Genomic DNA, 27,826 nt, shown 5'->3' on the forward strand with positions numbered 1-27,826 from the left:
TCCTGCATGTCTGAGTGTTTAATGCCTCACTCAAGGGAGGAGAAATTTATCTTATGGCTGTTATAACGCAATATATTAGATTTTTTGTTAGGGTATAGGAGGTAAATGTGGACAAGAGGTGGAAGAACTGAAAGCATCAATAATTTCCATTGAAAATCTTCTCTAATACACTCTCATAATAAATATCTAGAGAGCAAATTTAATTTTGCATTTTGTATATTGAGTTCCAGCAAGCCTAATGGGGTTTAATACAGCCACATAATTGTCCAAACCACATTTTGTTTTCTTCATTATTAAAGCTTTCAGTAAGTGCCATGTAGAAATGCATCAATCTAGTGCATTTCAAAGTCATCATGGAGGACAGAACAAAATCCTTTCTTGTATTAGCACCTGAGTATTTCTGGAGCCTGACAAAAATATCTAAACATGAAAGTGTCAGAGAGACAGAGAGAAAGACGACAGAGTGACTGCTGTGTGTTTGCTGTTAGATAATAGACTTAAATGATGTCATGTGAAAACCTGAGGAATTTGAGTCATGGCTATAATTTGTTAATGCTATTTTCCTCGTAATCTAATTCTTAAAGGCTTTGAAAGTCTCAAAAGGTCAACTCAAACTTAATTTTCGGAGAAGGTTACGAAGGAAGGGGCTCTGGTAGCCAAAATAAATAATGCCTAAAGTTGCGCCGCAGTTTGGTGAAGGAAGATTTGGGTCTGTGAATATAACATAAGTCTGATTGTTCAGATCATCTCAAAGGAATCATTGTTCTTCAAGTTTTTAAATAGGTTTTCAGTGACTGCTGGACATACTACAAACATCGACATCTAAGGCCTTTAATGAAGAATTAGATAATAAAGATGAACTTAATCTGGAGGAATTTTGTTAAAATGTGAATTTGATAGTGTGTGCATGTGGGCGTTGTGAAAATGTCCACCAGCTGGGCTTTCACATAGGTGCCCAAAAGGCCCATCACAGGGCAGGAGAGAGGAGACCCTTTGGCCTGAGAGCAAAGCTTCTCCAGCACAGCTGCAATGACGCATCTTCCAGATGTCGTTCGCAGACAAACTGGTGTTTGGGGTTGAGAGGGAAAGTGAAGGCAGGGGGTGTCGGTGCTCCCACAGACTCATATTTTAACTTGAATATGTGTCCGCGGTCATGGTTCTGTGTTACCCGTTTGTCATTAAACATGGTGATAATGTGAAGGGCAGTTTTTTTCCAGGTTGGATTCAGAAGTAAACTGTACTTGTGAGCCACAAACATAGCTGCGCTGGCACTCAAGCGCCACAGCCCAGAGCTGTGTTGTAAATTAAAGTGCTAGATTCTGGAGTGATGAGTGTTTGGCTTAGCGCTGACTCACAACCTAAACTCATAAACAGAGCTAACTCCCTTGTGTCTGCCCTCGCTTGCCATTTTAAGACCCTTTCACCATCCATCTTTATCAGCCCTGCTGCCCCTTTCAGCAGAGCTACCAGCGCTCCTTCACCACTGCCAGCCCAGCAATGGTTTTATCACCCCAACTGACAAATTGTGGGATATGATCCGTATCTCTCAGCAATTAGTTCCAGGCTGTCTCAGTGGGAGGGGATACTGCCAAGTCCACCTTCAGTATGTGCTGCGCTGATGCAGTGTGCACTGCCACTTTCCATCTGATAACCCCTCAGTTTTAACAGGAGCGGGCGGCACAGCCACTCCATGAGCTATTAGAGAAGAGAGCATCATTTGTGTCTGCTCCCCCTGTGCAGAGTGGACCAGGTGGGGGTAGCACTGAGGGGAAGGGGTGCAGGCAATAGGCTGCAGGCCGCTGTAAATCAGCGCTCACAGATGAAGCAAATGACATTCTCCTCTATTTAGACTGAAGTTTTTAAGAGAGTGACTCCTGAGTCTCGGCTGAGGCTCATCATCTCAGCACGCCGCCTCCGGCTCACTTTACCGAATCTGTCACATAGATCCTCTTTCATTACCAATAAACATTCTGCATGTAGCTATTATACTCAGTAGAATCTAATAAGGTATAAGCATTGCTTTTTATGAAGCGTGCAAATCAATTTGGTAAAAAGTTTCTCTCTTTATCTGCGGCTTGTGCTGGCCTGTCGATGCAGTGGAATGAGCGCAGGCAAAAGACCTTTATGTGTACTGGTTTTCATAGCTTTATGTGACAGACCAGTACAGGCACATTCCAACTCACGCTGACGCCTTTAAACAAGTTTTCAAGACAGCTAGTGGAAATATAATCCCATAGGGAGGTATCAGGAGGTACTACACTGTTTCCTGATTGTTATAATATCAGTCGAGTACCAGCGGCAAGAGAGGAAATCACAATGGAGCTGAGTGGTGACAACCAAACCCAACAGGCAACTGTATTCCCGCCAGTATGGGTTTATGTTTCATAAAGGAATAAATAGGATTTGTGTAGATTGTAGGGGAGAAATTGTTGCAATGCATCAGTGTGAATGTTCTAACAGTTTCTTATTATTAGAATTTAAATGACTTTGGTACAGTGCTTCTGTACTCCTGATACTTATCAAGCTAATCCCACTCTCCTCTCAAATTCACACTCCTAGCTACTTTAATTAGCATAGTGCCAGTCTGGAAGGCAAGCAGGGAGGGAATCAGAGAGAGAGAGAGAGAGAGAGGGGAAAGAAGAGGGGAAGGAGAGAGGAGGAAGAGGAGGGGGGTATTGCGTGGTATGAGACAGAAGAGGATTTGTATGTTGAGGCTGGTTGCATCACCCCTCTGTGTTTTTGTGGATATGAAGTCAGCAGCACATTTTGTTTTGTCATTATCTCGCCTCTTGGTATTCATCTACCGAATGTTGCAAATTGGCTCCAGAAAGGCGTCACACATTCACTGCTTGTCTTTGACAAAATAATTCATGGAGGATTGTCTGAACGGGGAATTCTGAAATATGAGTGATCCTATTTAAGAGAAACAACAGAGAGGTTTTTTACTGCAGTGCAGTGTCACACGTTTACAATGTTTGTGAGTGCGTATTATCACTGATCAGCGATAAGGAAATGCAAAATGCCACTTGATCGCTAGGAATTGATTCTATCGGCTGAGTGTGAATGGAAGATTAAAGACAAATGAAGCGATGCAAGCCATCAAACTGGGGGATAAAACTGTGAATGTTTGTTATCCGATTGAGGTTTGCAACCAGACCCTCATCTGCTCTACAACAACCTTCACCCTCCTCCAACTGTGTCTTCCTGCAAGCCTTCCTCTGCTGTTTCACAAGCAGGGCTAAGCTTGACTTCTGTAAGATGGGTTACTCCTCTCCCATCTTCCCCCGCCTCCCAAAACTTTCCCCATAACCATTCAGAGATGCAGTGCAGACGTATTCCAAGTGCACTGGATGCAGAGAAACCTTTTAGTCCGTGAAGAGGAAACAGAAGTGAGCCACAAGAATTCAGCGGCACACTTGTAGGTAGATTGGGGAGACATGGAGGAGCGCTGCGGCTCTCTGTACTGCAGAGAATTAAACCGGATTGGGGAGAGCAGAGGAGAATCTGTGGTCCAAGGTGACTTTGTGATCAGGTTCCAGAGCGCAGCCTCAAATCCTCAGCTTCAGGCTGTGTGCTAGCCTGTGTGAGAGCGACTGTGTGTATGTAATGTATGCATGTGTGTGATAGCATATGGGCACTTGTGCGCATGTGTGTCGCCACTTGTGTACATGTTTATCCCAGTCTGAGCTGAGAGCCTGACAACTGTCCACTCAGTCAGTGATGTACAGCCATACATTAAAGTGGACACACTGCACACTGACTCATAGGCGCTGCACTGTGTTTGGTAGATTAGGTGAGTTTAGTGTGTTAACATTGAAGCAGGTCTGAGAATACTGTAAATTATAATAAATTGTGATCAACCCTCTCCCCTTGAAATATTATTTGAAGTCAACAAAGTCGCAACAGCAAATACATTTTCAGAGAAATGCAGGCTGGATTACATCTTCTAAATACTTAAAGAGTGGGCCAAATGTTTACTGCCAACTTATTTAATTTGGCATCCCCACAGTATCTGCTTATAGCAATGAAGGGAAGATTGAATCATTTTACACTAATGTTTAGCCACTCGCAGTACTTGGTTAGGGTTAAGGAAAGATCAAGGTCTTGGTTTAATATTGATAAAAATAACAGCGACTTGAAGTTTGTGACACAAAGTGTTCAGTTTATTAATGTTTAACTAAGCCGCAATCTTTGTGCGGCAGAGAAACAATTACAAAACACCCTTTAGCATCTGTATGAGACGCACAGTGGTCTCCTTGGTAACTTTTGGTTTTACACGAACAGCAGTTTCCTGCGTGAAAGCCCTGTGTCCGTTTGACCGATCCATGTACCCCAGTCTCTTCCCTGTGTGGACTTTCTTGCTCTGCTTCAGCACTCAGTACTTCGTCAGTTGCTCTGGGTGTCTAATATTGCTGCAGATGGGTTTCGACTGGAGTAAGTTGCTAGCCCAGGGCTCCTTGTGCGTCGGTATCAGATGCCAAGGGGTGAGACAAAGTGTCGGAATTCTAAACAAATTTTAAAACTCTGTATTAACAATAGACTTTATTGGCAAACTGATAGATTTATAAATTTATGCTTAAACTTCAGTGTTAAGAACAATGGAATCATGTTAGACAAATTATTTTTTGCAAAGAAAATGTGTAACACTGTGGAGGAGCAGCTAGAAATAATTTAATTTCATCCTCATCAACATTAGTAAAGTAAAGAGCAGGGGAAAACACTGAACAAAGCAACACTGACAAAAGGAAAGTGGTAAAAAGCAAAAAGAGCGGACTTGAGCGTTTAAGTGTTTTGTGTCTGCCATGATGGAACACCTCCTTCCTAAGCTTGGATGACAACGGGGGAAGGAAGTTAAAGTGAACATAAAAGAGGGGTGGGGTGAGTGGATGAGGTCGGAGGTGAAGTGGCACTGCGGGGTGGGGTGATGGGGAGTGTGTGGAAGAAAGGGGTGTGCCCCCCGTGCCCCCCTCCCCTGGGCCAGGCAGCTGTTTGTCTGGCCCAGTAGGAGCTTAGTTCAGACCTTGGACCACGCTCCACTACATCCCAATAGCAGAAATTTCACTGGAGCCACTCACCACATTTGTTTTGGAATAGCTAATTGAGGGATTCAATCGTGGTCTTTGGAGGCGATCGGGCTTGAGATAAAGATTTCCTGTTGGTTTTCCAGTTGCATGTTTGAGGTTTTCCCGACACAGTCATCGCCTGTTGCATCCCATTTTCATTTTAGACTAAACCGAGCTATAGACCAAAAAAAAAAAAGAAGTCACCTGGTCTTTGCAGAGGCAGCAACTGTGGGAGAAAAGAAGCACATTCAAATTAAGATCTCTGTTGGGCTGAGATCCCTTGTAGGTCTATACGAGTTTATATGTATGTTTGTGTGTACAAAAAGAGGCAGACCCCGAAAAGCAGTGAGTATGTCGCTGTGTAAGTCCCCTTGAAAGTGTCCCTCTTTAAGACCTGTTTAAAAGGGACGCCCCCTCTTTGTGTCCACTGTTCTCCGTGGCGTATGGAGGGGCTTTTGTCCCCCTCTTTCATGTGCTCTCACAATAGCCCGGGCCGTTTGAAACACAACAGTAGATGAACTGCGCTGACAGTGTATTAAACTCTGATGAATTGCCTGTGCGAGGCATAGATCAATGTCCTTCAACCCTTAGCACACAGTGAAGCCCGGGCCTTGTCTTGGTTAAATGGAACAGGTTGCTGGCTCTTTTCAAAAGCGCCTGATTATATTCATGTTTTGTTGAAGCAGAAGCCTTTTTAAAATGTGTAAATCTTTGCGGTTCAAAAGAGTCCTATTTTTTCCCCTTTTCATTCAGGGAATTGACATTGTGTGTCTGCGCTTTGGTCGCTGCTCGTTTTGTGAGCAGTTTTTGCTGTTTGCAGCCTCCGCGTCTTGACTCCAAAGTTAAAAACAGTTTCTCTCTCTTTAAACGGACTTTTAAAGCTTCAAAAACAACCACATTAAAACAGCACAGCAGCAGTTAATGTTGCTGAGCGTCTCCAGATAAGTGATGGCCTCTCTTAAAGCGTCCGATAGCTTCACAAACATACTTGAGGTGTGTGATGTGGAGGCTAGTGGCCTACCTCTGACCCTTAAATGACTTCTCCCCTCTGAAGGGGGCTTAGGGCAGCGTGTTTACACAGATCACAGCTTCAGCCACTTAAGAACAACAGGGACGGACCACTGAGCCTCTATGGCAGCTCCCACAGGGACTCTCTCAGCTACCACCAGCACCAGCACCGCTAGCACTAACTGGCAGATTAATCACAGGTGGCAGCAAACAGCAGACTCCACTGAGAGTCAAATGCTCACAGCACAAATATGAATGGAGTTTAAATAAAACAAAAACAACTGGTAACCTGCAGGAGCTCAACATTCAGAGCTGAAAATGACTAAAAACACACAGAGATCTGATTTGAAGTTGTGTGCTCTTCCTCTCAGGTGTGGTTTAGCAACAGGCGAGCTCGGTGGCGTAAACAGGCCGGCGCCAATCAGCTAGCCGCCTTCAACCACCTGCTTCCTGGAGGCTTCCCGCCCACAGGGATGCCAACTTTACCCACGTACCAGCTACCAGAGTCCAGCTACCCCAGCACCACGCTATCGCAGGGTGAGACAAAACATTTCCGTCCAGTATGCTCTGTACTTTGGGTTTAATCTAATTTTGGTAAAGATTACATTAGTCCTACTTATTTGTGGTATGCCATCTATATTTTATGTTCATGTTAATAACATTATGAATTATATATAAACCATGTGAAGCATATAAGAGCCGTGCAGCCAGTAGTTATGTTTACAATCACATCTTTGTCACAGTAGAACAGAAGCAAGTCTTTACTCCTTCTCTTGTGTGGGTCATTTCTGTCCTTTGCAATATTTTTAATGCATAAAGAGATATTTTTTTTATGGTAATGCATTTAGAAAGAAGAACACTTAATGCATGACTTATGACTGTGAGTGTGAGGCTGCATTTGAGGATTCTTGTTTAGCCTCAGCACAGAATTTTAAGTGTTTTTCCCTCGATTTTCACTCACCTGTTTATGTTGTTCTCGGTGTCAGACGGCAGCAGCACATTGCACAGACCCCAGCCCCTGCCTCCATCCTCCATGCACCAGGGAGGCCTGACTGCTGACAGCAGCTCTGCTTACGGCCTCTCGTCCAATCGCCACGGCTTCTCCAGCTACTCCGATACTTTCATGAGCCCCTCAGCATCCAGCAACCACATGAACGCCGTCGGCAACGGGCTCTCCCCACAGGTCAGTCCGACAAGTTTTACTTCAGTGTTTTACATCCCCACATATAGGTAGCGTTCACATTCATCAGTCTACTGCCTCCCCTCCTCCTCCTCTCACTCTTCAGAATATGTAATTGTATTTGACTAAAATTAAAATTCAGAAACAGCATGTTCAGCAAAATAACTGCCAGTGTGGGCTTTTATGTTCGCCTTCCAAAGCCCTGGATTTATTTTAGCTACTCTAAATTGCTACATTTGTAAAACAATTGGATTAACATCAACAAATTAAAATTCATCTTGATAGTACCGCAAGTGCTCAAGCTGCTCCAAACAGCGGTTTCGACTTTCCTGGGACATCTAAATCCTTGCGCAGCGCAGTGAGAACACATGCAGATGAAATAATTAGCTAAAGCTTATAAATGTAGACCCATAATCTTCTTCATGTAATTGTCTGCAGCTGGAAGACTCCAGTGCTATGTAGCGATTTTCTTCATCTCTTTACTGCTTGATTTTCAGGCAGCTCCATGTACAGAGTGACAGAGGCGATGTGCTCTCTACGTGTGAGGTTTTCTCGCAGGTTTGGCCACTTCAAGCGCTCTTGTGCACTCCTGTCATGTTAGAGAAGAACATTTCCCAGGCTAATTAGGTTTCTGGGTTTCCTAATTGCAGTTTAAATCCCTAAAATATCCACTCTTCCCATTCTCCTGTGCGCCGTCTTAATGTGTGACACAGTATGTGCAGGTTTGTTTGCTTTCTCCTCTGAAAAATTGCAGGATTTCACATGTTAACCTCTTTGGACACCTCCATTAATGAGCGTTTAAATGCGACTCTATGGTAAGGGTTGAGCTTTAAGTAGCACAGAATGAAAAATGATTTGTATTGATGCAAATCGTGTGTACGGAGTGAATTATACACAATTACCCATCAATACTGGCCAGTCTTGCCCACCCTCACCAACAAGATGTGGTTAACAGGCAGAAAATAAGATTGAAATGGTGTGTAAAGAGTTGAAAATGAATTTCAATGCTGCATTTGTCCACAATTACCCCGTCGTTCACACGTGTTTTATTGGGAGTTTTTTTTTTTTTTTTCTTCAAATATTTCTCAAAGCAGATTGGAAACATTCTTGGTATTACCCTCTTTCTTCAGAGAAGAAAGAATTAAGGATTTTGTGACAAAAAAGAGATTTTCTCTCCTGCTGGAGCGACGGAGGATAACATGGAGGCTCACAGCGTGTTTGATTGTTAATCGTGGCACAGGGGCTTTAACTGCTAATGCTCTCACTGCAAACCTGCAGAAAAACACCAGGAACATGGAGTCGCTTTTTTTTTTTTTTTTTCATTAATGGCTCTCTCTAATACTGGCATGGGGTGCACTGTCGCTTTCTCTCCCTCTCTTCACAGGCATTCAAGAATGTGTTGGGATATTAAACATTTCCTGTCATAGTGAGGATTAGGACAGGAGCCTTTGGGCAACTGTACAGCCTGGATTTTCACTATTCAATTACTCTATCAAGTGGGTTTGATTAAAGTCTTTTTTTTTTAAAGAACCCACCTGAAATGCATTTTTATTTGTTTTTTAATTCATTTATTTATTCAGAACTTAAATTGTGGGTTTTGATTTTTTTTTTTTTTTTCAGAGGGGGCATATGCATGCAGTGTGGATGTTTTGATGTGTCACACCATGTTTGCACTGCACAGAATTGAAATGTATTGAATGCATGCAGAATGCTGTGTGGCATTCCTATCAGTCTCTCAGCATGGAGATGAATGTTCCCACTGACAGCAGAATCAGAGTTCACTCTGTGGTGCAGCGTCCTGCTGGGCTGGCCAGCCCCCATCTCTCTCACTCTCTTCACAAACATGCAGCTATCCACCTAAAACTCACAACACAGAAATCTCATACAATAAACACTAAGTTTTCCTCGTCCAAGTCAGATCCTGTTTTGTCTTTTTGCATTTAAACAAATTTCAATCAAACGGCGAATTAGCCTCAGCTTCGTAAAATTATCGACACACGTTTATCGACACACATTCGCCAGTTTATTTCCAACACGTTTTTACTCTCCTGTTTTCCCTTCCCTGTAATGGAAAAAAAAAGCAACACAAAGAGACTCTCTATCGAGATGGAAATGAGAATTTGATATTGTAAGTTACAGACAGCATCTGTTTGCAGGAGATATGCTTGTGCATTGGTATGTGCAAGCTATTTCTTCAAGTGTCTGGCATTGATGGCCTAGCGCTCGCTGTAAAGATTGACAAAAATTCTCTGATTCCCAGTAAATGGGCTGCGGTGGCGAGGTGCCAAGTCTGTAATGGAATCCTGCAGCGTTCAGCAGTCCCGACAGGAGCTCGCGTCCATCCCAATCCCATAACCTATCCCGACAGCACACATTTTCCCATTACAGGCGGTGGAAAAGCCGTCCGCACTCAAACTGGTTGCTGTCATTGTGGGATATACAACGTGTTTGGGCTGGTTGAGGGAGGCAGTGTATTAGAGGGGTGGTGAGAGTGAAGCTGTGCATGGCTGGGCAAAAGGTATGAAACCAGAAGTGTGTTTTGTTGTTGGTCTTGTTTCATTTAGCGGCACAGCAGGTGTTGGAAAGAGGGAAAGGCAAGGGCACGGAGGACAGGCATTCCAGTATTTTCTATCTATCTTTACCTGAAGATTCAAGCTTATGTCTGCTCTTTCATTATGGGCGATTTAATTTTTAATATCCCATTTGAAGCAGGCTGTTGTTTCAGCCTCATAAATGCCCATCATGATGCTTCGAATTTGAATTTCGCATACTGACTAGAAAACAAGCGAAATTTGCTGTGGACAGACAGTTTCCCTGTGACTGAAGAGGGCACGCTTTGACAGCCAACACGCAGTCATCTATTAAGAAAATAGTATATTTTCAACAAACCCTGGTAATATAAAACCCTAAAGAGCCTTTTAGATACTTTTCAAATGATTCTTTGAAGCAGCGTTCATGGGCATTGGATTTGTGGGGAGACATTTGGGCTGAATTCCTCATTATTGCATGACAGGGACACCTGCTGGGAGAGGAAAGAAAACAACTGCACTGACTGGAGAGCTGAAGCCAGGCAAGAGGAGCTCAGTGGCAGAGCTTGGGTTTCACTCCTCTGAGAAATTTCCAGAAATAATGACATCAGGGAATAATAAAGGCATTTCTGTTGCAGAGTGTAAGTGGGGAAAGCACTGTTGAATGTTCTGCAGTGGTGTTGTGTGGCGTTCACAGGTTATTCGGAACGATAGTGAGACATGATAGGGAGAGTGGGAGCTCAAAGGTTTGACGGCTGGAGATTTTATTTCTGTTTTGATGAAGGAAGTTTGCAAAGTTTTGTGAGGAACTTTTTTTTCTGTTTTGCAGTTTTATGAAAGTGTTGTGTGTTTTGGAATGACAAGGATGTGTGTGTGTGTATCTGAGGAGGGCCTTTGGGCTGTGTGAGTGGGCCGGGCCTCCACACATACACACACACACATACACACACACGTACACGGGATCAGAGGCAGAGCGGCTCTCACCCCTGCCTCCCTTTGATCTGTGTCCCCAGGCCTGCCTGCCCGCGCGGCGCTGCACCGTACCACGCACGCTGACACCATGCTCACCAGCGACTCCCCACAACTGTCTGAGAGAGATAAGCCAGGGGAGACTCCAAACTGTGCTGCTGCTCTTCCATTAGCTAGCGCAGACGCTTCTTTTAAAAACGGGATGAATTATTTTTAAGAAGCAAGCTCTGCCGTTGCCAAAAAAAAAAAAAAAAAATGGAGAGGGGAAAATGTACGGAACAATCTGGAGCTCTGGCTTCATTCCGCCTCCCTCCCTGACTTCTAACAAGACATTCTGCACCTGAATACCAATGAGAGGGGGAGATTCATGTAGTCCCCCACATTATTAAAACTTGGGCATTAAGCCTCTCACCGGGCACTGTGTCAGCTGGCAGGCTCCACTGACAACAAATCAAAGGGGATGAGCACATAGCCTGCATTCATAGCTCAGCCACTCGCAGAGCAAGAGGGGGAATACATACTGGTTAATTAGAACTCCCATTAAAACAAATACTGTTTCAATTTGGCAAGTATAAAAAAAGATGTAAGAGGCTTTCAGAAAAAAGAGACCTGCTGTTGGCAGCTGCCAAGAAAATCCAGGGACTGTAAATCATATCCACTGGCTATACTGTTTCTGCACAGATTATTAGTGTTTGCTGTTGTTTTGCAACACTTTTGAACTCTGAGGAAAGATTCTGCGTCTGTGACACCAGAAATGTACCTCTGCACACATCGTGGTCGTCGTTGGCTCTGTGTCTTCTGTATGCGTCTTGGTTTGTTTCTGCAGCTTGCAGAGACTTAATACCTGCGTGGACTGTAGCTTTTGTGACATAACTATTCAAGGGTGTAGGTTTGGTTTCAATATTTAAGGGCACACATGTGAAACGAGAGGTTTGGGGATCCTCCGCCAGAAAATTTTGAGCTTCAAACACTTAATTTGCTGCATTCTGGTAAATGTTTATGCACCATATGTGGTTTTTCTGCATCGTTACATAGTGTAAATGTCTTTAATTTGGTTAAAACAAAAGTCCTTGTCTACGTTAGTGTTTTATTGGCGGGGGAAAATGCACATGTTCTGAATAATGACAGGTTCGTGTCCCCTGCGTTCCTCCTGAAAACTACACCCATCTAACTATTAGTTTTTTCTCAGCTTTATGGCGCTTTACAGAACCAAAGACTGCGGCTCCTGGCTGCAGCTTTACACACAGGCCTCATTTGCAGCTGAGACAGTACCGCAGATCACTAGCCGTCTGTATACCTGAGCCATTTGTTGCTCCCTCCGTCTCCCGAGCACCCAAGTGAAGCCATTTTCTTTCCCATTCCAAAATATTTTTGGTTGGAGCTTTATGTATTCATAATCTATTTTTCACCTACCAACCTTCCTTCCCTCCATTTGGCTTTTTGTCATCCCATGATGCCTTGCCAATAGTGCTTTGCTCTCCCTTTCTCTCTCCCTCTCGCTCCCCACCTTCCCTCTCTTGCTCCAACTCTCTCCCCTGGAGAGGCAGCTCTTCTCCCTACGCCCAGATGAAAGGCTATGGCGGACAATAAAAATGCTATTTAAATGCAAGGGTGTTTGTGTGCGGGTGAGAGATATTTCCTGCTGAAAGTGAGCTGCTGCATCCTGATAAATAGTAAATATAAGGGAATGTGATTTACATTTATCTTGCAGAGGCAGCCAATATGAATTTCAGTAAATCCTAGAAGATGGGGATTTAAGGAGGAAAATGACTGAGACTGATTCACATGCTGTGTGTCCCACGCAGTTGAAATGCCTATAAGGTGGAGAGTGGTACTGCCTTTATTAAAGTATAGGCACAGACATCGATCCTATCTAAAATACCTATTACACATGGACATGCACCGTGTGTCACATGCTCATCTGCGGAGATTTTCAGCCTCATACATAAACAATTTGAAGGTGACTTGTATTGAAAAAAAATAATAGCAATAATAAGAATAGTAATCATAATAATAAAATGCAGTGTGTGATAGGAGGCTGCCAGGCAGGTGAAGTGTCTGCGGTGCATACGCTGGGTGACCCATCTCCGGGGTCAAGGGTCAGGGTGCAGGGGGTTATGGGACGGCCTGGGAAGAAGGCGGGCTGGTTTGCTGTGAACCTGTCCTGCTAGCCGGAGGTCTCGGGTTGTTGTCTAGCTGCATGTGGTTCCTCTTAGTTCCAGATGCCACTCTGACAGGTGCATAGCTGTGATTAATACTCCCTCTGACTTCTTCTCTCTCTCACGTTTTCTCATTCTGTCCCTCCTTCCTCCTGTCTCCTCCTGCATGTCCCTCACTGGTTCCTTGGTCCCTGCTTCGCTGTGCTCGTGACCTCTTTGCAAAGTTGATCTAACGCTCACAGTTTGCGTTTAAAATAAAATAAAAAAGGCCAGAAATATGAGTATCTACTGCCAGCATGCTTCATTGCATGTGTCTCTTTCTCTCTGCTCCTCTCTTCCTCCTGACAATAAGATGAGAATATGGGAGGTGGTTGGGTCCTCAGCTGGTTGTCTCATGCAGCAGCTCTCCCCTCTCAGTCTCCAGCTGAGAGCTATTTCACTATTTATTTACATGTAATTATGGCTATGAGGTGCAGATATTAACACTGTCAAGAACAATTTGACCTGACATTTTTCACTAGACCTGGCCCCTGCTGTTTTTAGCAAACAACCCCCGCCCTCCTCCTCCTCCTTCTTCTTCCTCCCCCTTTTTTCTCCTCCACTCCCTCGATCCGCCTCGCTTTCCTTCTGGAGCTGCTCCCTCACACACATACACACACACACACACACACACACACACACACACACACACACACACACACACACACACAGGCCCTGCCTCGCTGAAACCACTCTCCTGGAATCAGAAAATCTGCCGTTTAATTTAGAAGAGGCGTTGGTGCAAGGTGCGGAGAGTTGAAGTCTGTGTGTGTGTGCGCGTGTGTGTGTGTGTGTGCACTTTGAAGGGGCCTCTCTTGTTCCCAGTGGCTGAATCCATCCCATAGTTACTCAAGCATATCACTAGCAGAGAATAGAGGATTGCTCCCCACACGTTCTCCAATTGCAGTCCAATAGACGGCATATTAACCTCTGGTTAGCGCGGGGCCAAGTTTATAGCTTATACTGAGGGATGTTTAGGAGGGAGGGGGGGGGAGGGGGGGCTCGCTCCAGTTTGAGCAGCTGCGGTGTCTTGAACACTAAAACTAGCATGAGCTAAAGTGAGCTGGAAAGGATTTACCTTAATGAAAATTTGCAATGAGAGACAGAGAGGAGAGGTATGGACCAGCCTAAAATAGATATGCCTTTTCTCCACTTGTTTCAGCGTCCTTTGTACGCATGAACGGCTTCACGGGGAGAGGAGACACAGGCGCAGGATGGCTAACATGTTGTGAGGACTGACAGCTTGTTCCAGTGCCCACTAATCGTCCTCATCTGTGCCTGACTTGTCAGTGCCCAGATTCTGTCAGTGCCAATCAGCCAATTAATTGAACACAATTAGCACCCCACCCCAACCCCCCCACATACGCACCACATTCTTCAAAGGCCCATCTCTCTCCCTCCAGCACCAACCCTCCCCACCCCCACCCTTCCTCCCCATTCTACCTCTCATTCTGCCTCTGTCTCTTCATCCTATGGTCGCTGGTGGAAGACACTTTTCAGTTTTTATTAATGTGCCGCGGCCAATTAACGCAGTGGCATGCAGGCCAGAGCCCGTCATCTGCTGCCTGCCACCATCCCGGCTGTCTGCTGCGGCCCCACGCCACCCCTCGCGCCACCTCCACCGTGACCAAAACGCTTTAATTCAATTTATGCAATCACTGTTATTTTTAAATAGTCATTTTGTCTGCTCAGATGAGGGGCCTTACTGCCCGCTGGGCCGGCCCTCTCATGTGAGGGATGGGGGAAGGGTGGGACGATGTGGGAGCAGGAGTCGACTGACTTGATGGGGTGGTGGGGGGGACCATGATATTTTCATTTGTTATTTATTCCTTCATATTTGTTAAGTGTCAGGTTATTAGATGTTTGGATTTGAGGGATCTGAAGCAATTAAAATTAAAGTTAAAGAAAATATCTAGATTTTTCTCTGCATGTAAACACAATATCTTTATAAATATATTCTGGCAGTTGTCAAAGTCAGACACTTTCCAGACAGTGGATCTGTGCGACTCCCGGGTCACAGAATTAAGCAGTATATTCTCTTCCTGTAATCACACCCTCAGGACTGGCCTTCAAATATTGATCTGAAATTCAGTGTCATCACTGTGGATCTTTAATCACTCCCTGCTGAAGCGAGTATCAGCCGGGCAGATCTGCTAAGGTGCAAGATGCTATTCTGCAGCACTCAGATAACTTACAGACATTTGGAGTGCTCATTTTTCCCTGCCTGCCCCGGTGACCTCTGCCTAACTTAAAGGTACATCTTGGGGGCATTTTGATTTGGGCAGAACAGGGTGCTATCGGTGACAGAGGAACTAATCCAGTCTTGCGCAGATTAAGAGTATTTGTGGAGTGGGGTGTGTTGGCGCTGGCGCCGGGAATGGAACAGAAGGGGCTCCTATCAGCTCTCCAGGCAGGCTAGCCCTCAGGCCAGCGCAGTCCTACAGGAGTCTTTGTACTTCCCAAAGCCTCCACTTTCCTCTCACTCACTCTATATCACTTTCTCTTCCCTCCTCTGCCCCCCCCCCTCGCCCTCTTTCTATAGGCTATCATATTTTCACTGCCCCATTTCCTCTCTTTACATTTGTGAATTGTGTTGTTTTAGTCCAATGTAAGAGTTCATGTGTCCATATTATCGTCAAGTGCTCGATTGACACAAATATCTTTTTTTTAAAAAACATAAATTCTGTACATTTAAATAGTGCATGAGATAGTAGAAGTAATTTTTTAAAGTGCATTAACACCAACAAGTTTTAATAAACCAAACTGGGCTGTCACAGCTCATCTACACTCTGTTTCTTTGCAGACTTTTCTCCCTCGTCTTTTTGTTTTTATTTTTTTCTTGTATCACTCACAGTGTTTCTCTCAGCTCTCTCTCCGCCACATTGTTTTATTCTGGAAAGAAATCCAACAAAGAACATCTCGTCAAACATTCGCGCAGACAAAAAAAATTGTAATTTGACTGTTGAAGAAATTAGGGAGGTATGAAAGGGCCTCTTTTTGTGTTTCAAGTGCGCTATTTATTTATCTGAAAGGATGCACATTGTATCAATTTACACTCCCCCCATTCACTTCGCCACAGGCTGGAGGGCTCAGAAGTTGAGAGAATTAATTACTTTTTTATTATTATTTATAAAGTAATCTATCTGTAGAGAGGGAGCTGGAAAAAGGAGAAGGAGAGGGTGAGGGGAGGAGGAGAGAGGGGGGGTTAGAGAGGCAGGGAACGCCCTGGAGCATTGTCCTTTAAACTAGGTCCTGGCTCACATTATCTCCCAAACCAGCACTCACACAACGTCGAACAACAAACGAACTCTGGGCTGCTGAGGACGCTGTATGCAAGGGAAGAGAGGGAGGTGGGGGGAGAGGAGAGGAGAGGAGAGGGAGGGAGGGAGGGAGGGAGGAAGTCGTCTCTGCGAGAGTGTAAAAAGCATGTTAGGAAAAATAATGTGGTTGTTAAGATTTTTTTTTCTCAACTCTTAAATTTTACACTTATTCAAACTCCACAAGTCTTGTTTAATGCACCTGTGTGTACACTGAGAGGAGTAATTTAACACTCGAGTGACGTCCTGGTGCACCAGACCCCGTTCAGCGCAACTCCATCAAATATTGCATCAACAATTACCTTCAAAAAAACACATTCATGTCAAGCTGCGTGCATGTTATATGTATAAAAACCTTAAAAAACAAAAAGCTTTTACTCCTCTCTGAGAGTGAGTTTACTGACTTGGAGTTTGTCAGCAGGAAGCGTGCCAGAATTTGAGATCTATAAAGTTTCATGTAGCAACAGAGATATGCGAGGGTATCCAGCTGCAAATGTTTTTTACGAGCTTATATGACAAAGTATCATTTAACCCCTGAATGTGAAGTGAGAGGAGTTTATGGGGACATCAAAGCAGCAAAGCCAGGCAATTAAAACTGACCCATGGAAAACATGAAATACTGTAGATGTGGGTGGAAGAAGACAACTTCAGCCCTGTCTTTTAGAAATGATGTTTATCTGCAACTAATTTGAAACAGCAAATACGTTTTTAACACTTATTTATTGTTTTTACCAAGTGTTATAAAAAGGTAGGGAAAAAAAAGTGGTCCAGATTGCCCTGTCTCTCAGAAGCTATTCATCCCTGTGACATAGTCCCTGTCCATTTCTCCCAGTTCTTTCAACATCGCTCCTCTTGGGTCCTCATCCTGTGGGTTAACAGTTCCACATCATATCATTCGTTCACAATTTTCACCCATTCATCTTGTGTTGGTGGTTCTGCCTCGTACCATCTCCTCATGATGGCCTTTTTACAGGCTGCCAATAATAATAATAATAATAATAATAATAATTGTGGTGTAATAAAGAATCTAATTATATCTTCCGACAGTGCTCTCTGCAAATAAGGAAATATGTTTTTGAGGGAAACATAATAACGCTTTCTATTAACATAATGAGGAGATGTTGCTCGTTAACGTACCTGGCGAGTCATAAAATGTTGACCCAGAATGTATCCAAATGTTCACTGACAGTGTGTTTTATTTGTTAGACAATCTTCCAATACAGTATCCAATCATAGTGACTACAGCATTGTTTTTGTTATTACCTTTTATATTTAAATTTAAACAAAAACACAATCTTAATCAAAGTGCCTTTGCTGCCCACACCACAGTCAGGAGTCAGGATGCAAACCCAAAGTTCTGGTGTCAAGGTCCTGCACTTTGTACACCCGCCATCCTCTCCAAGCACCTCTTTCCAAAGCCTACACATAACATTAATTGTAGTGTTTTCATTACCTGAAAGAAACGTCTCTGAACATAATCCAGGCAGCCACAGCAAAGTAATTACGAGAGCAGTTTGGTTACATACAAATGTAACTTGTATGTAAGACAGGGTTGCTGAGAGGCTGAAGTGACTCCAAGTTTCCAACATAGTTGAACCTGGAGCTCACCTTCTCCCCTCTAGTAAATTTCAGATCATTAAGTCTTCTGGGAGATGGACGACTGAAGGACAGCGACTTCCTCACAGATGACAACACTTGTTAGACTCTAAAGTGGCCCAGCCAAGCTAATTCGCTAAAATAGCAAAGCTGCCGCAATGTCAACGATAAGAAGTCATTTTCTTTTGAGGAACTTTTATGAGCATGAATAATAATCGAGCCAATTGTTGGCTATTCTATTTCATAAGGAAGCGATGGAATCAAGCTTCAATTAACCAATGACTAAAATGGACTCATGCCCTCCAGCTGTCTCTCTCAGGACACTTAACAAGCTCAACCCCCCCCCTCACTCCTTCACTCTCAGCCATCACAACCCATCAGGATACACACTCCTCTCATCCTCCTCAGAGTGTGCAGCTCGGCTCCATATGGGAGGAAGCATCACATGTGTCCGGCATGAAGAGGGCCATGAATCTCCCTCTTATGGATACATGTCACATGCTTTGTCCGCAGATGTGGAGGGGACGGAGCGGTGGTTGGGGGGGGGGGTTTCCATACTGATAGAATTAACATGTGGAAATGACTAACCAGCCTTTATGTTTCTGATGTGCTTCATATTTCCTGGGAGGCCTTTTCTAAAGATATGATTAATTTGCAGAATATGGTTAATTTTCCCTCGGTGGGATCTTCCTGGCCTAGTGCATCATTTGTGGACTGTTTGGCTCGTCTCTATGTTTGCAGCGTATGTGTGTGCGTGCGTGCATGTGTCCGTTCATGTGTGCATGCATGCAAACATATGTCTGCGTGTGCATCACCCCTGTGTAACCACCTCCATGATGGGCTAATTGGTTTAGCAGCCAGGGGGCCAAAGGCCAGTGCAGCATAGCAAAACTCAACATGAACCTGATGTTGAAGGGAAGGCTGCCCTGCTATAGGAGGGAAGCATGTGTGGGACAATTCCCTTTTTACCACCCCCCCTCCCACACACTCTCACACACTCCACTTTCCTTTTTCACTTAAAGAAACTCGCAGCATAAGAAAACTAAATTCTTCACAGTGTTCTGGGCCTCTGTGCTTCAGACTGGGGTAGCACTAGAGGTAATCTCTTCCATTTTAACATATTTTGAGACCTTCTTCTGACGAGTGTCACATGCTATTACATTAATCTAGAATATTGAATTGGAAGCTTTTATGCACTATGAATAATATACACACTGTGATATTCAAGCGAGCCTCAACCTGCAGTATCAGCGGGCCCCTCAGTAAGGTTTGTGGAGCCTACTTTGTGTGGGGATCTGAGGGGATCATTTACCAGTTCCAACTCCATTACTATTCATGAGATGGGTAGGCTAGGGGCGAGGGATTAGGGACTCCCTTGGTGCTTGTTGTGCTGTAGGCTCGGGCTCAGGCCTCAGGCTCCGGGACAGGGGCTGTCTGGCACGGATGGTGGGTCTATTATCACCCTGGGACCCTTCTGTCCCACAGCAGAACACTTACTGGCAGCGCCAGCTAATGGAAACAGTCTCTCTTGTTCCCTTTCTCCTTTTTTTAACCTCATCACCCTCCTCGTATCCTTCCCCCTGCTCTTAAAAAAAAAAATGGACGGGGAAGTTTTTCCCTTTCCCTATTTCAAAGTTGAAATGGTATATTTCTATTGGCATCTTTACCGTGAAGTGCTAGGATGGCACTATATTTGCAGAAAAAAAGTACTTTCCCTCAACTCTGTCAATGCTTTGATCCTCAATTTTCCAAATTTCTAACATCCTCCGTTCCCCCTTCCCCCCCAGGTGATGAGTATCCTGAGTAACCCCAGCGCCGTACCCTCCCAGCCCCAGCACGACTTTTCCATTTCCCCCCTGCACAGCAGCCTGGAGAGCTCCAACCCCATCTCAGCCAGCTGCAGCCAGCGCTCTGACACCATCAAGAGTGTGGACAGCCTGGCTTCCTCCCAGTCATACTGCCCCCCCACCTACAGCGCCACCAGCTACAGCGTGGACCCCGTCACTGCAGGCTACCAGTACAGCCAGTACGGCCAGAGTGAGTAAACCCTGCGTTAACATTTATACACTGTGCGTTTGTTTCAAGCTCCAGTTGTTGTGCTTTTGTCTTTTTATGTCCAAACTTGACTCAGTCCTTCATGCCCTCCTCTTAAGTTGACCACATTTAAAACTCCCAGGCAGGAGAGCCTCCTGACCTTTGCACCCCGGTTGGTGGAGGCAGACACGTGCTCTTGATAAAGACCCCCCCTCACACCACCAACACCACCACCATCCTCCTAGAGAGCTGCCTTAGTCACACCCCACTCCACTTGGATGGGAAAGAGGAGAGGGCCACTTCAAAGAACGGCACACCCTCAGGGGCCACAGTGTCCTCTTGCCCACCTCTCTCCCTCTTTCCCTCTTTCTCTCTTCCCCATCACACACACACATACACACACCCTGAGGGCAGGAAAGAGTTTGCTTTATTAGATTAGCATAATTGACTGATGCTGTCACAGCCATTCATAAGAGGTAAAATGAAGCACACTTCCCCAACAAGCCAGCCTGCGCCAGCTAGCCCACATTTGTTTGTATTTATGTGCAGCTTCTCGTCGTCATCTGCTGCATTGTGCATCTTTTTTTTTTTTAAATGTTATTTGTGTTGTGGTGCGTGAATGCACGTGAGCGCGTGCCAACCCGTCACGTTTTTGTGTGTGCGCACCAGTGTTTTGTCAGCAAGCGAGAAACTGATGGCAGTGCGGATGTGAGCTGATGTGAGGTTAATTAAGATGGTGATTGAGCACAGTAGATGGGTAATGAATGGAGGAGAGAGGAGAGAGCTGCTGTCTGAGGATGAAAATGATCGGCCATGTGGAGTGTGGAGGGCATGAAATCAGAGATGCCAAGTGTAATGAAGACTGGCACACAGAACACACACGGGGACCCGTCTGAGTGACAGCATGGAGACTTTACCAGGATGCACATGCTCCGTGCCAGCAGCGTGCCAACCTCAGACAAGGGACAGGGGAGGGGTTTTTATCTTTCACTCTCTCGCTGTGAATTGTTTTTCGTTTGACTCACTCGCTTCTGCCACAACTTATTTCAGCCTTAATCAGAGGAATGAAATGAGACTGAATGGGACATATGTCTCAGGAATCTACCACCTGTCTGATGTGTGTGTTTCTCTGTCTTTTTGTCCCTGCGCAGCTGCCGTAGACTACCTGGCCAAGAACGTGAGCTTGTCCACCCAGAGGAGGATGAAACTGGGAGACCACTCGGCCGTGCTGGGACTGCTGCAGGTGGAGACGGGACAGGCCTACTAAAGCCCCCTCCTCCGCCCAGGTTGCACCCTGCACCACTCTCCTCCGCCCTCTGCCGCCCTCCTCCATGCTCCATCAAGTCTGGACTCCAACTCCAGCTCGCCTCTCTGCTGCTCGCTCTGCAGCCCCGGCCATGACATCAGCGCACAGACATGCAGCCTCGCTGTGTACCAGAGAAAGTGACGCTTGCGGGCGTGACAAGGCGCTTCGGGGAATGGAACTAAACTTTTCACGCCATTGTCAACCACCAGGCGGCTCTGCACCCTCTCTTCTCAATCTCTGGGCGTCTCTGCCTGCTCCTTGTACTCTCCCCCGCCCCCCAGTCCCAAACCCTGTTTTGTTTTGCTCCGAAGACCAGACAGAACCCCAGAACCCCCGAGGATGGTCAGCCGCCTTGGCCCGGGTTCCTGTTTGTCATGGCTGCAGTCCAGCACACATTTAGAGCCATCAACAACATGTACTTTGACCTTGCTATTCATAGTAGTTAACAAAGCCAATATCATTTGAACGACTCTCATTCCTTTTTGATATTGTTAAGATTATTGTTGCTGTTATATGATTATGGTTAATGTGATTTATGTTGTTCTTTGATTCCATTCGTATCTCTTTTCTCTGTTAGATGTTGGTGTGTAAAACACAGTGTGGATGACTGAGACGATTCGGGAGTGAGTGTCTGTTGCGTGTGCATGTTCTCGCGTGTCGGCACAGTCACACAAAGAGAGGATGATTGTTTTCCAAGCTGCTGTTCCTCTGCCTGTTCCCTGAGCTCTAATGTTCGTGAGCGATTTGACCTTCCCACTTTCATATTCATCTTGACATTCCTAAAGAACTTGGCCACTCTGTGGGAAGTCTGGCTGGATGGATTCTGCAGGGAATTAAAGCAGCGTTTTGGCGGCCAATAGCTTTCCCCTTCTAACCTCCATCCCATCCTTAGCCGTGGTCCATGGGGAGGGGGGCATTGTTTGCAAAAACAGGATTGGGGAAATTAATGTATTTTGTTTAGAAATATGGACCTTGCCAAGGAGAGCTAACTCAATTCCCCCTCTACTCCTCCCAAATCTCATCTGCTGGGGAACCCTGTGTGACTTTAACAGTGTAAAGCAGATTAAATCACACAGAAATAATGTCAAAGCTAATTCACAGTGACCCTTCCCATTACTAGCCAGTATTTGTGTTTTTATAGAGTAATTAGCTCATTTTGTAAATGCACCTTCGGTTGGTTTCCACGCTCAGACTAAACAAGCATTCCTCTGAAACATTCCTCCGCCTCCATCCACGAATAAACTACAAGCATTCCAACGCTTTCTGTTACCAGATTAAAAAGTACACAAGCTGTGCCATTCACATGCACTCTGGAAAATCATTTAATCCAGTCAGTTGTGAAAGGGCACAGGTAACACCGCTGATTGGCCCCCCTCTCTGGCTTGGACCGGAGCCCCCCTTCTAATCCTCCACTTTGACGTACTCACTGAAATGTACAAAAAGAAGAAAAAATGTAGTGGATATGAGACGTTTGTGTAGCACTCATAGTTGACTTTGACACGATCCAGGACCAGCCGTTCCCTTGAGATGTGTGAGATATTTTTCAGTGTGACGACGATGATGTTCACTTTATCTCAATACAGGATTTTGGTCCTCAGTCGCCTTTACAAACTGAAACCTGTACAGTAGCTGGAGCAGATTGTGTATTGTTTGTTTATAAAGAGTATGTTTTATACTAAAACAAAACTATCTTGAGTGGTAGGTAAGCAAGGGATCTGTGGAAGTAAATGTTTGATTTGAGTTTCCTTAACTGGCTTGTTTTTCTGTTGGTTTTGTTTTAATTGTATTTAATTGGTTTACCTGTTTTGACCAAAACTTCTGTTCCTGTTTTTGGGCCCAGGTAAGAATGAATTTGTATAAATTAGTAAAATATAAATTCCATTAAAAATGTTCCAATTAAAAAATGTATAAAGAGGATCAAACTGAGCTCGATGGAAAGTGACAGCTTGGTGACGGATCGACTCCCTGGACCACAGGACAGCTGTATATTTGAAAGGTGGCTGGACGAAACATCCGAGGGTGTTTTTGACCACCTGATCTCACAGACTGATTATAAGTGCAGACCAGACTTGACTGGACCATGGACCTAACGCACCTGAGACTCCGGTGTGGGACTTCACCAACGGTTCAGCACGGTGAAGCTGGTGAACGCAGCCTCTCTGCTCTGGGAAACTGAATCGAGTCACGTTTGATCTGTGGACCAATAAGACTTCACGGAGAAGAAGTCGATGTAACGCTGACTCCGCACTGAATCGCAGCAGCTCCAGCTGTTCCGCTTAGACGCCTCACTCGTGTATATTTTAAAAAGGAAGAATTTTAGACTCGTCTTTAGTGTATCAAACCCATTTCTAACACTTGCGTCAATAAACATTTGGATATTTAAAGCATACAACACCTTATCCCCCCTCTCTCCCGTCTGTTTGACCCTTAACCTGTTTAGTTGCTTTCTGACATCTGTGCTTTGCTTTACTCCTTTTTCTGTTCCGCATGTGTGTATATTATCATGGTATAATTTATTCTGCTGTATGAAGTATTAGAGTAGTGGGAAACTTGTACTGGTATTTACTACCTTCAGCCTGTTGGTGTGTTTACTGTAACACTGGCGTAACTGTTATCAATTAAAGATCCAAAACTGACTCTGCCAGTCGCCTCTTTTTTATTGTGAAGTGTGTTCTGCGTGTGTTTAAAACGTGTAAAATTCAAATTCCTGGTGGTGTTAGTGTGTGTGAAGTAGTGCGATATGAAAAATTAATCTACATTAATTTTCATAAATGATTTTTAAGTCATTTTGTAAACAAAAATGAGAGAAATTCTCTGTCAGCTCCTCAAATGTGAGAATTTGCTGTTGTATATCATTGTAAATTGAATATCTTTGACCTTTTTTCTTTATTGCTGTTCCGGGGCAGTAAATTTATATTGGACACATTCCCACAATATTCAGATATGCTCATAATGCCCCACAATATTGATTAAAAAATATAAATACAAAAATTTGCCATGTTACAACAGGCAACCCTGCACCACTGTCCAAAATAGTAATTCGCAAATCTAACTTCAATCATAAATAAACTTGACAAATTGCCATTGTTCTCATTTTTTAAGCTAGCTCGAAGGTACTAACATCTTGTGAAACGTGACAACCTACAGCATCGATTGGTACCAATTATGTCGAGAGGGGTTCCAAGTTTAGACATCAGATAATTAGTATTATTAACTCTAAAATAAGAAACCAAAATATATCCGTATACAATTACCAATGTCTCCTAATTAACATAGTCTTCAACTAGCCTATGTACGATAACAGCATAATAAAATTCCTGAAATTCAGTTTGAGCTTTTAGTTTCGATGTGCCACCCCAAGACTTTCAGTGGCTCCATCTGGCCACCCCTATGAAGCTGCTAGTATTATGGCGGGGTTTGTTCTGGTGGTGTTGCCGTATCCCAGCAGAGGCTGTTGCTAGTGTGTTTAGGTTCAATTAATGTTGAACACTGTATTAAAAAGTGGAAAACTACAGTACAATGTAAAAAGGGTTTTAGTTAGGCTGCATCGCCGTCGATTGTTAGGTTTTGTCATTAAAATGGGGTTAAAAATGGTTATCCTCTCACAATGTTATGCTAAATTCCTGTCAGAACGTTAGCTAGCTAGCATACATTCTATGTATTAAGCGTAATTGATGGTTAGACGCGCAACACTTTTGAAGAATGTTGCTAGACCGAAATTACGTATTTACGATAGAAAAAGTATGGCACAACACTTTTCTTTCATGTCGTGCACCAGGAGAAGTTTGTTATGTCGCTGACATCGACATATTCTTTGTGCAATATAAATGGTGGGAGCGCCATGGAGTTTTATATCCACATCGACTCCAACCTGCATTCAGTGTTTCTGTCCACAGAAAAAGCCACGTGTCAGCAGCAGCTCTTCCGGAGCTGAGAGGAGAGCGGATGGCCAAACTGCCTCCACCAGGCTGACTGACAGCAGACATTAGCCTTTACTGAACCAAAATACTTTTAATTCCAGCGTCTTGGGAGGAAATCAACAGTGTTTGTATTTATTGATTCATATTTCCCAGCCCACCGTAGCAACTGAGGGAAATCAGACAGATCGATTAATGAATATATGGATAATAAAACACATACAGTGGGATATTTGTATGGTTTTAAACAGCTGTCTGTGCAGTTCTCTAAACGCGACAGAAATAGACTTGGGCCTCAAAAAAACGCAGTGTCTCTGATTACCATGACGGCTACTGAAATCCTTCACGAAACATAAATTGAAAACTCTTCAGAAGTGTCACGTGCCCAACCATAAATCAGCATTTAGCTAGCGAACAGCCGATAAAATCAGAGCACATTCCACTCTCCAGCGTTACATAAAGCTAAGATCCGTTCATGTTCCATTGGTTGATGATGGGAAACTTATTATTGTATAATCGTACTATTAATAACAGCTCAACCCAGACCTCCCAGCAGACTTGGTCCCCCCTAACGTTAATGCAATGGCTACGACCTTGGCAAGGCATTACTATTAAGACCTTCTATTAAAAAAATGATCTGCTTGGCTACCAGACCAGGCCTCTATTTGAGACAGGCTTTTATTTGTTAAAATGTGTAGCCACACCGGGCTAGTGAAAGGGACTAGGCTTTTAATTTAACTTTTATGGTAATTACAGTATATACTGGGGGGTATACCTCCCAAAATTCAAATATGCTCAAAATGTCACCCCCAGTATATTGATAAAAAACATAAATTTAAAAAAAAAAAAAAGCTATTCTACGACAGGCAACCACGCACCTTTGTCCAAAATAATCACTGGCAAATGTCTAATCATGAATAAACTTAACAAACCATTACTACCTGTGCTAACTGCCGGGGAATGTCCAAGTGGTGTTGTCGTACCTCAGCTGTCGCTTGACGGTTGTGTTTGGGTACAAATAATGTCTATTTCATTACTTTCAAATAAATTAAAAAGTTGAAAACGAAAAATGTTATATGGCTATTATATTGGTTAAATCACTGTCGATTTCATAAGTGTTATCTTCTCGCAATGTTACGCTACATTTCTGTCAGACCGTTAGCTAGCTACATTCTGCGCATTAGTTAGCAAACAGCTCACACGTCCTGAGCATATTCTACTAGCTTTGCTAAAGTTAGGAACGGTTTATGTTCCCAAACAAATTGGTGAAGACAACTTTGGGTTCTGATGTGTATTTTTTAGAATTTCTTGCATTTATTAGAATTCATTTAATGATTAATATAAAACAAATCATTAATACAATCATGTAGGTGGCAGCCCTAGTGTGAAGTTTACACCTGCACCTGTCCTCATACTGTAAACATGCACACATTTGCACATAGCCCGTGCATGTGTGTGTCCTCCATGTGTGTTCAAGTACATTAGCGGAGCCAGCGGGGCCACCAGTCGACTGTTCCAGTGCTGGTGATGTGATTAGGGAGTGATGAGAGCTCAGACGTCCCAGACTCAGAGACACAGACTGAGAGCGTGTCTGGTTGCAGCTGTAGGAAGTCATTCATTGTGCCCACTGACCAGCAGCGGCTCTCTTCTCCCGCCGCTGACCGGGGAATGTTGTCTGCAAATCTCTGTGGTATGGTGTGAATGCTGGGGGGAACTAACCGGTGCGGTGTGGAAGCATCCGCTGTGTTTTATATTACACGTCAGAACAGTTGAGCTCATTCAGCTTTTTACCATCAGCGCTGCTGGAGGTATGTCAAACACGCCTTAGGTATGTTCATTCAGTCCTGACTGATTCTAAACCAACATGGTGGATGTGTCTATATGACATGTCTGTACATAATCCAGTGTAAATGAGCAAAGACAAATCTGCCAAGTTACACTGTGAGAGACGTGTTTACATTTTACATAGTGCAAAATACTTTACTGTTCATTTGCAATTAAATGAAACTAATTAAAGGCATCGCTAATCACAAGTATTAACATCATTAACATCAAATTGTATCAGGAGATAAATTTGATGCTAAATAAAGTGAGGACTCATCTGAATAAACTTCTATTTAGACTGCGCTATCACGAGGTGACTATCACTCATATTTCATACTTTGTTAAGTATTTGAGAGATCTGAACAGCTCAGCGAGTATAAATAGATGCAGAATGTTTAGTATTCCCTTTAGATTTACAGATTCAAATCAGCCTCAAACTGCAGCGTTATCGCCGCGTTATATCATCCAGGCTCAGTTGGTTGAATTTGATGCAAGTGGAAATTCTCTTCAGCGACTAATTAGAAAACACACATTTGAAATAAAGACAGTGTCATTGGGCTGTGGAGAAGAATGTGAATAGGGTAGGAGTATGGTCAATAGACTATATGAGTTCACTGTGGAGGATTTCAGTGGATCCTCTCAGTATATTCAATGTGCATTGTTAGGTGGCTCTTTGCCTGCTGTGTGTCATCCCTCATATATTCCCCTAAAAGTTTGTGTTCTGGTTGTCCAGATTAGACCTTGGCATGTGCTATGGTTGTCCCCTTTGCTCCAGCTCGTCTCCTGAGGTGCCGGCCCGGGAGTTTTGTCTCCCTCCGGTCTGCTGTCACTCAGACTGGACGAGGTGGCAGCTCAGGCAGTGGTGTGTGGGAGAGCTTTGTGACAC

At 44.1% G+C, this 27,826-nt stretch overlaps 1 protein-coding gene across 2 annotated transcripts in view; it reads left to right on the forward strand.

The window, feature by feature from the left end:
- Positions 1-23,829, forward strand: part of pax7a (paired box 7a) — a 49,484-nt gene extending 25,655 nt beyond the window's left edge. For both annotated transcript variants that reach the window (XM_050038674.1, XM_050038675.1), the window contains exons 6-9: positions 6,443-6,608; positions 7,058-7,254; positions 19,647-19,896; positions 21,045-23,829. In XM_050038674.1, coding sequence (XP_049894631.1) covers positions 6,443-6,608; positions 7,058-7,254; positions 19,647-19,896; positions 21,045-21,160 — 729 coding nt within the window. In that variant the 3' untranslated portion in view covers positions 21,161-23,829. The remainder of the gene's footprint in view (positions 1-6,442; positions 6,609-7,057; positions 7,255-19,646; positions 19,897-21,044) is intronic.
- Positions 23,830-27,826: the final 3,997 nt, after the last annotated feature.

The sequence above is a fragment of the Epinephelus moara genome, chromosome 24 (genome assembly GCF_006386435.1).
Source record: "Epinephelus moara isolate mb chromosome 24, YSFRI_EMoa_1.0, whole genome shotgun sequence".
NCBI classification, from domain to species: Eukaryota; Metazoa; Chordata; class Actinopteri; order Perciformes; family Serranidae; genus Epinephelus; species Epinephelus moara.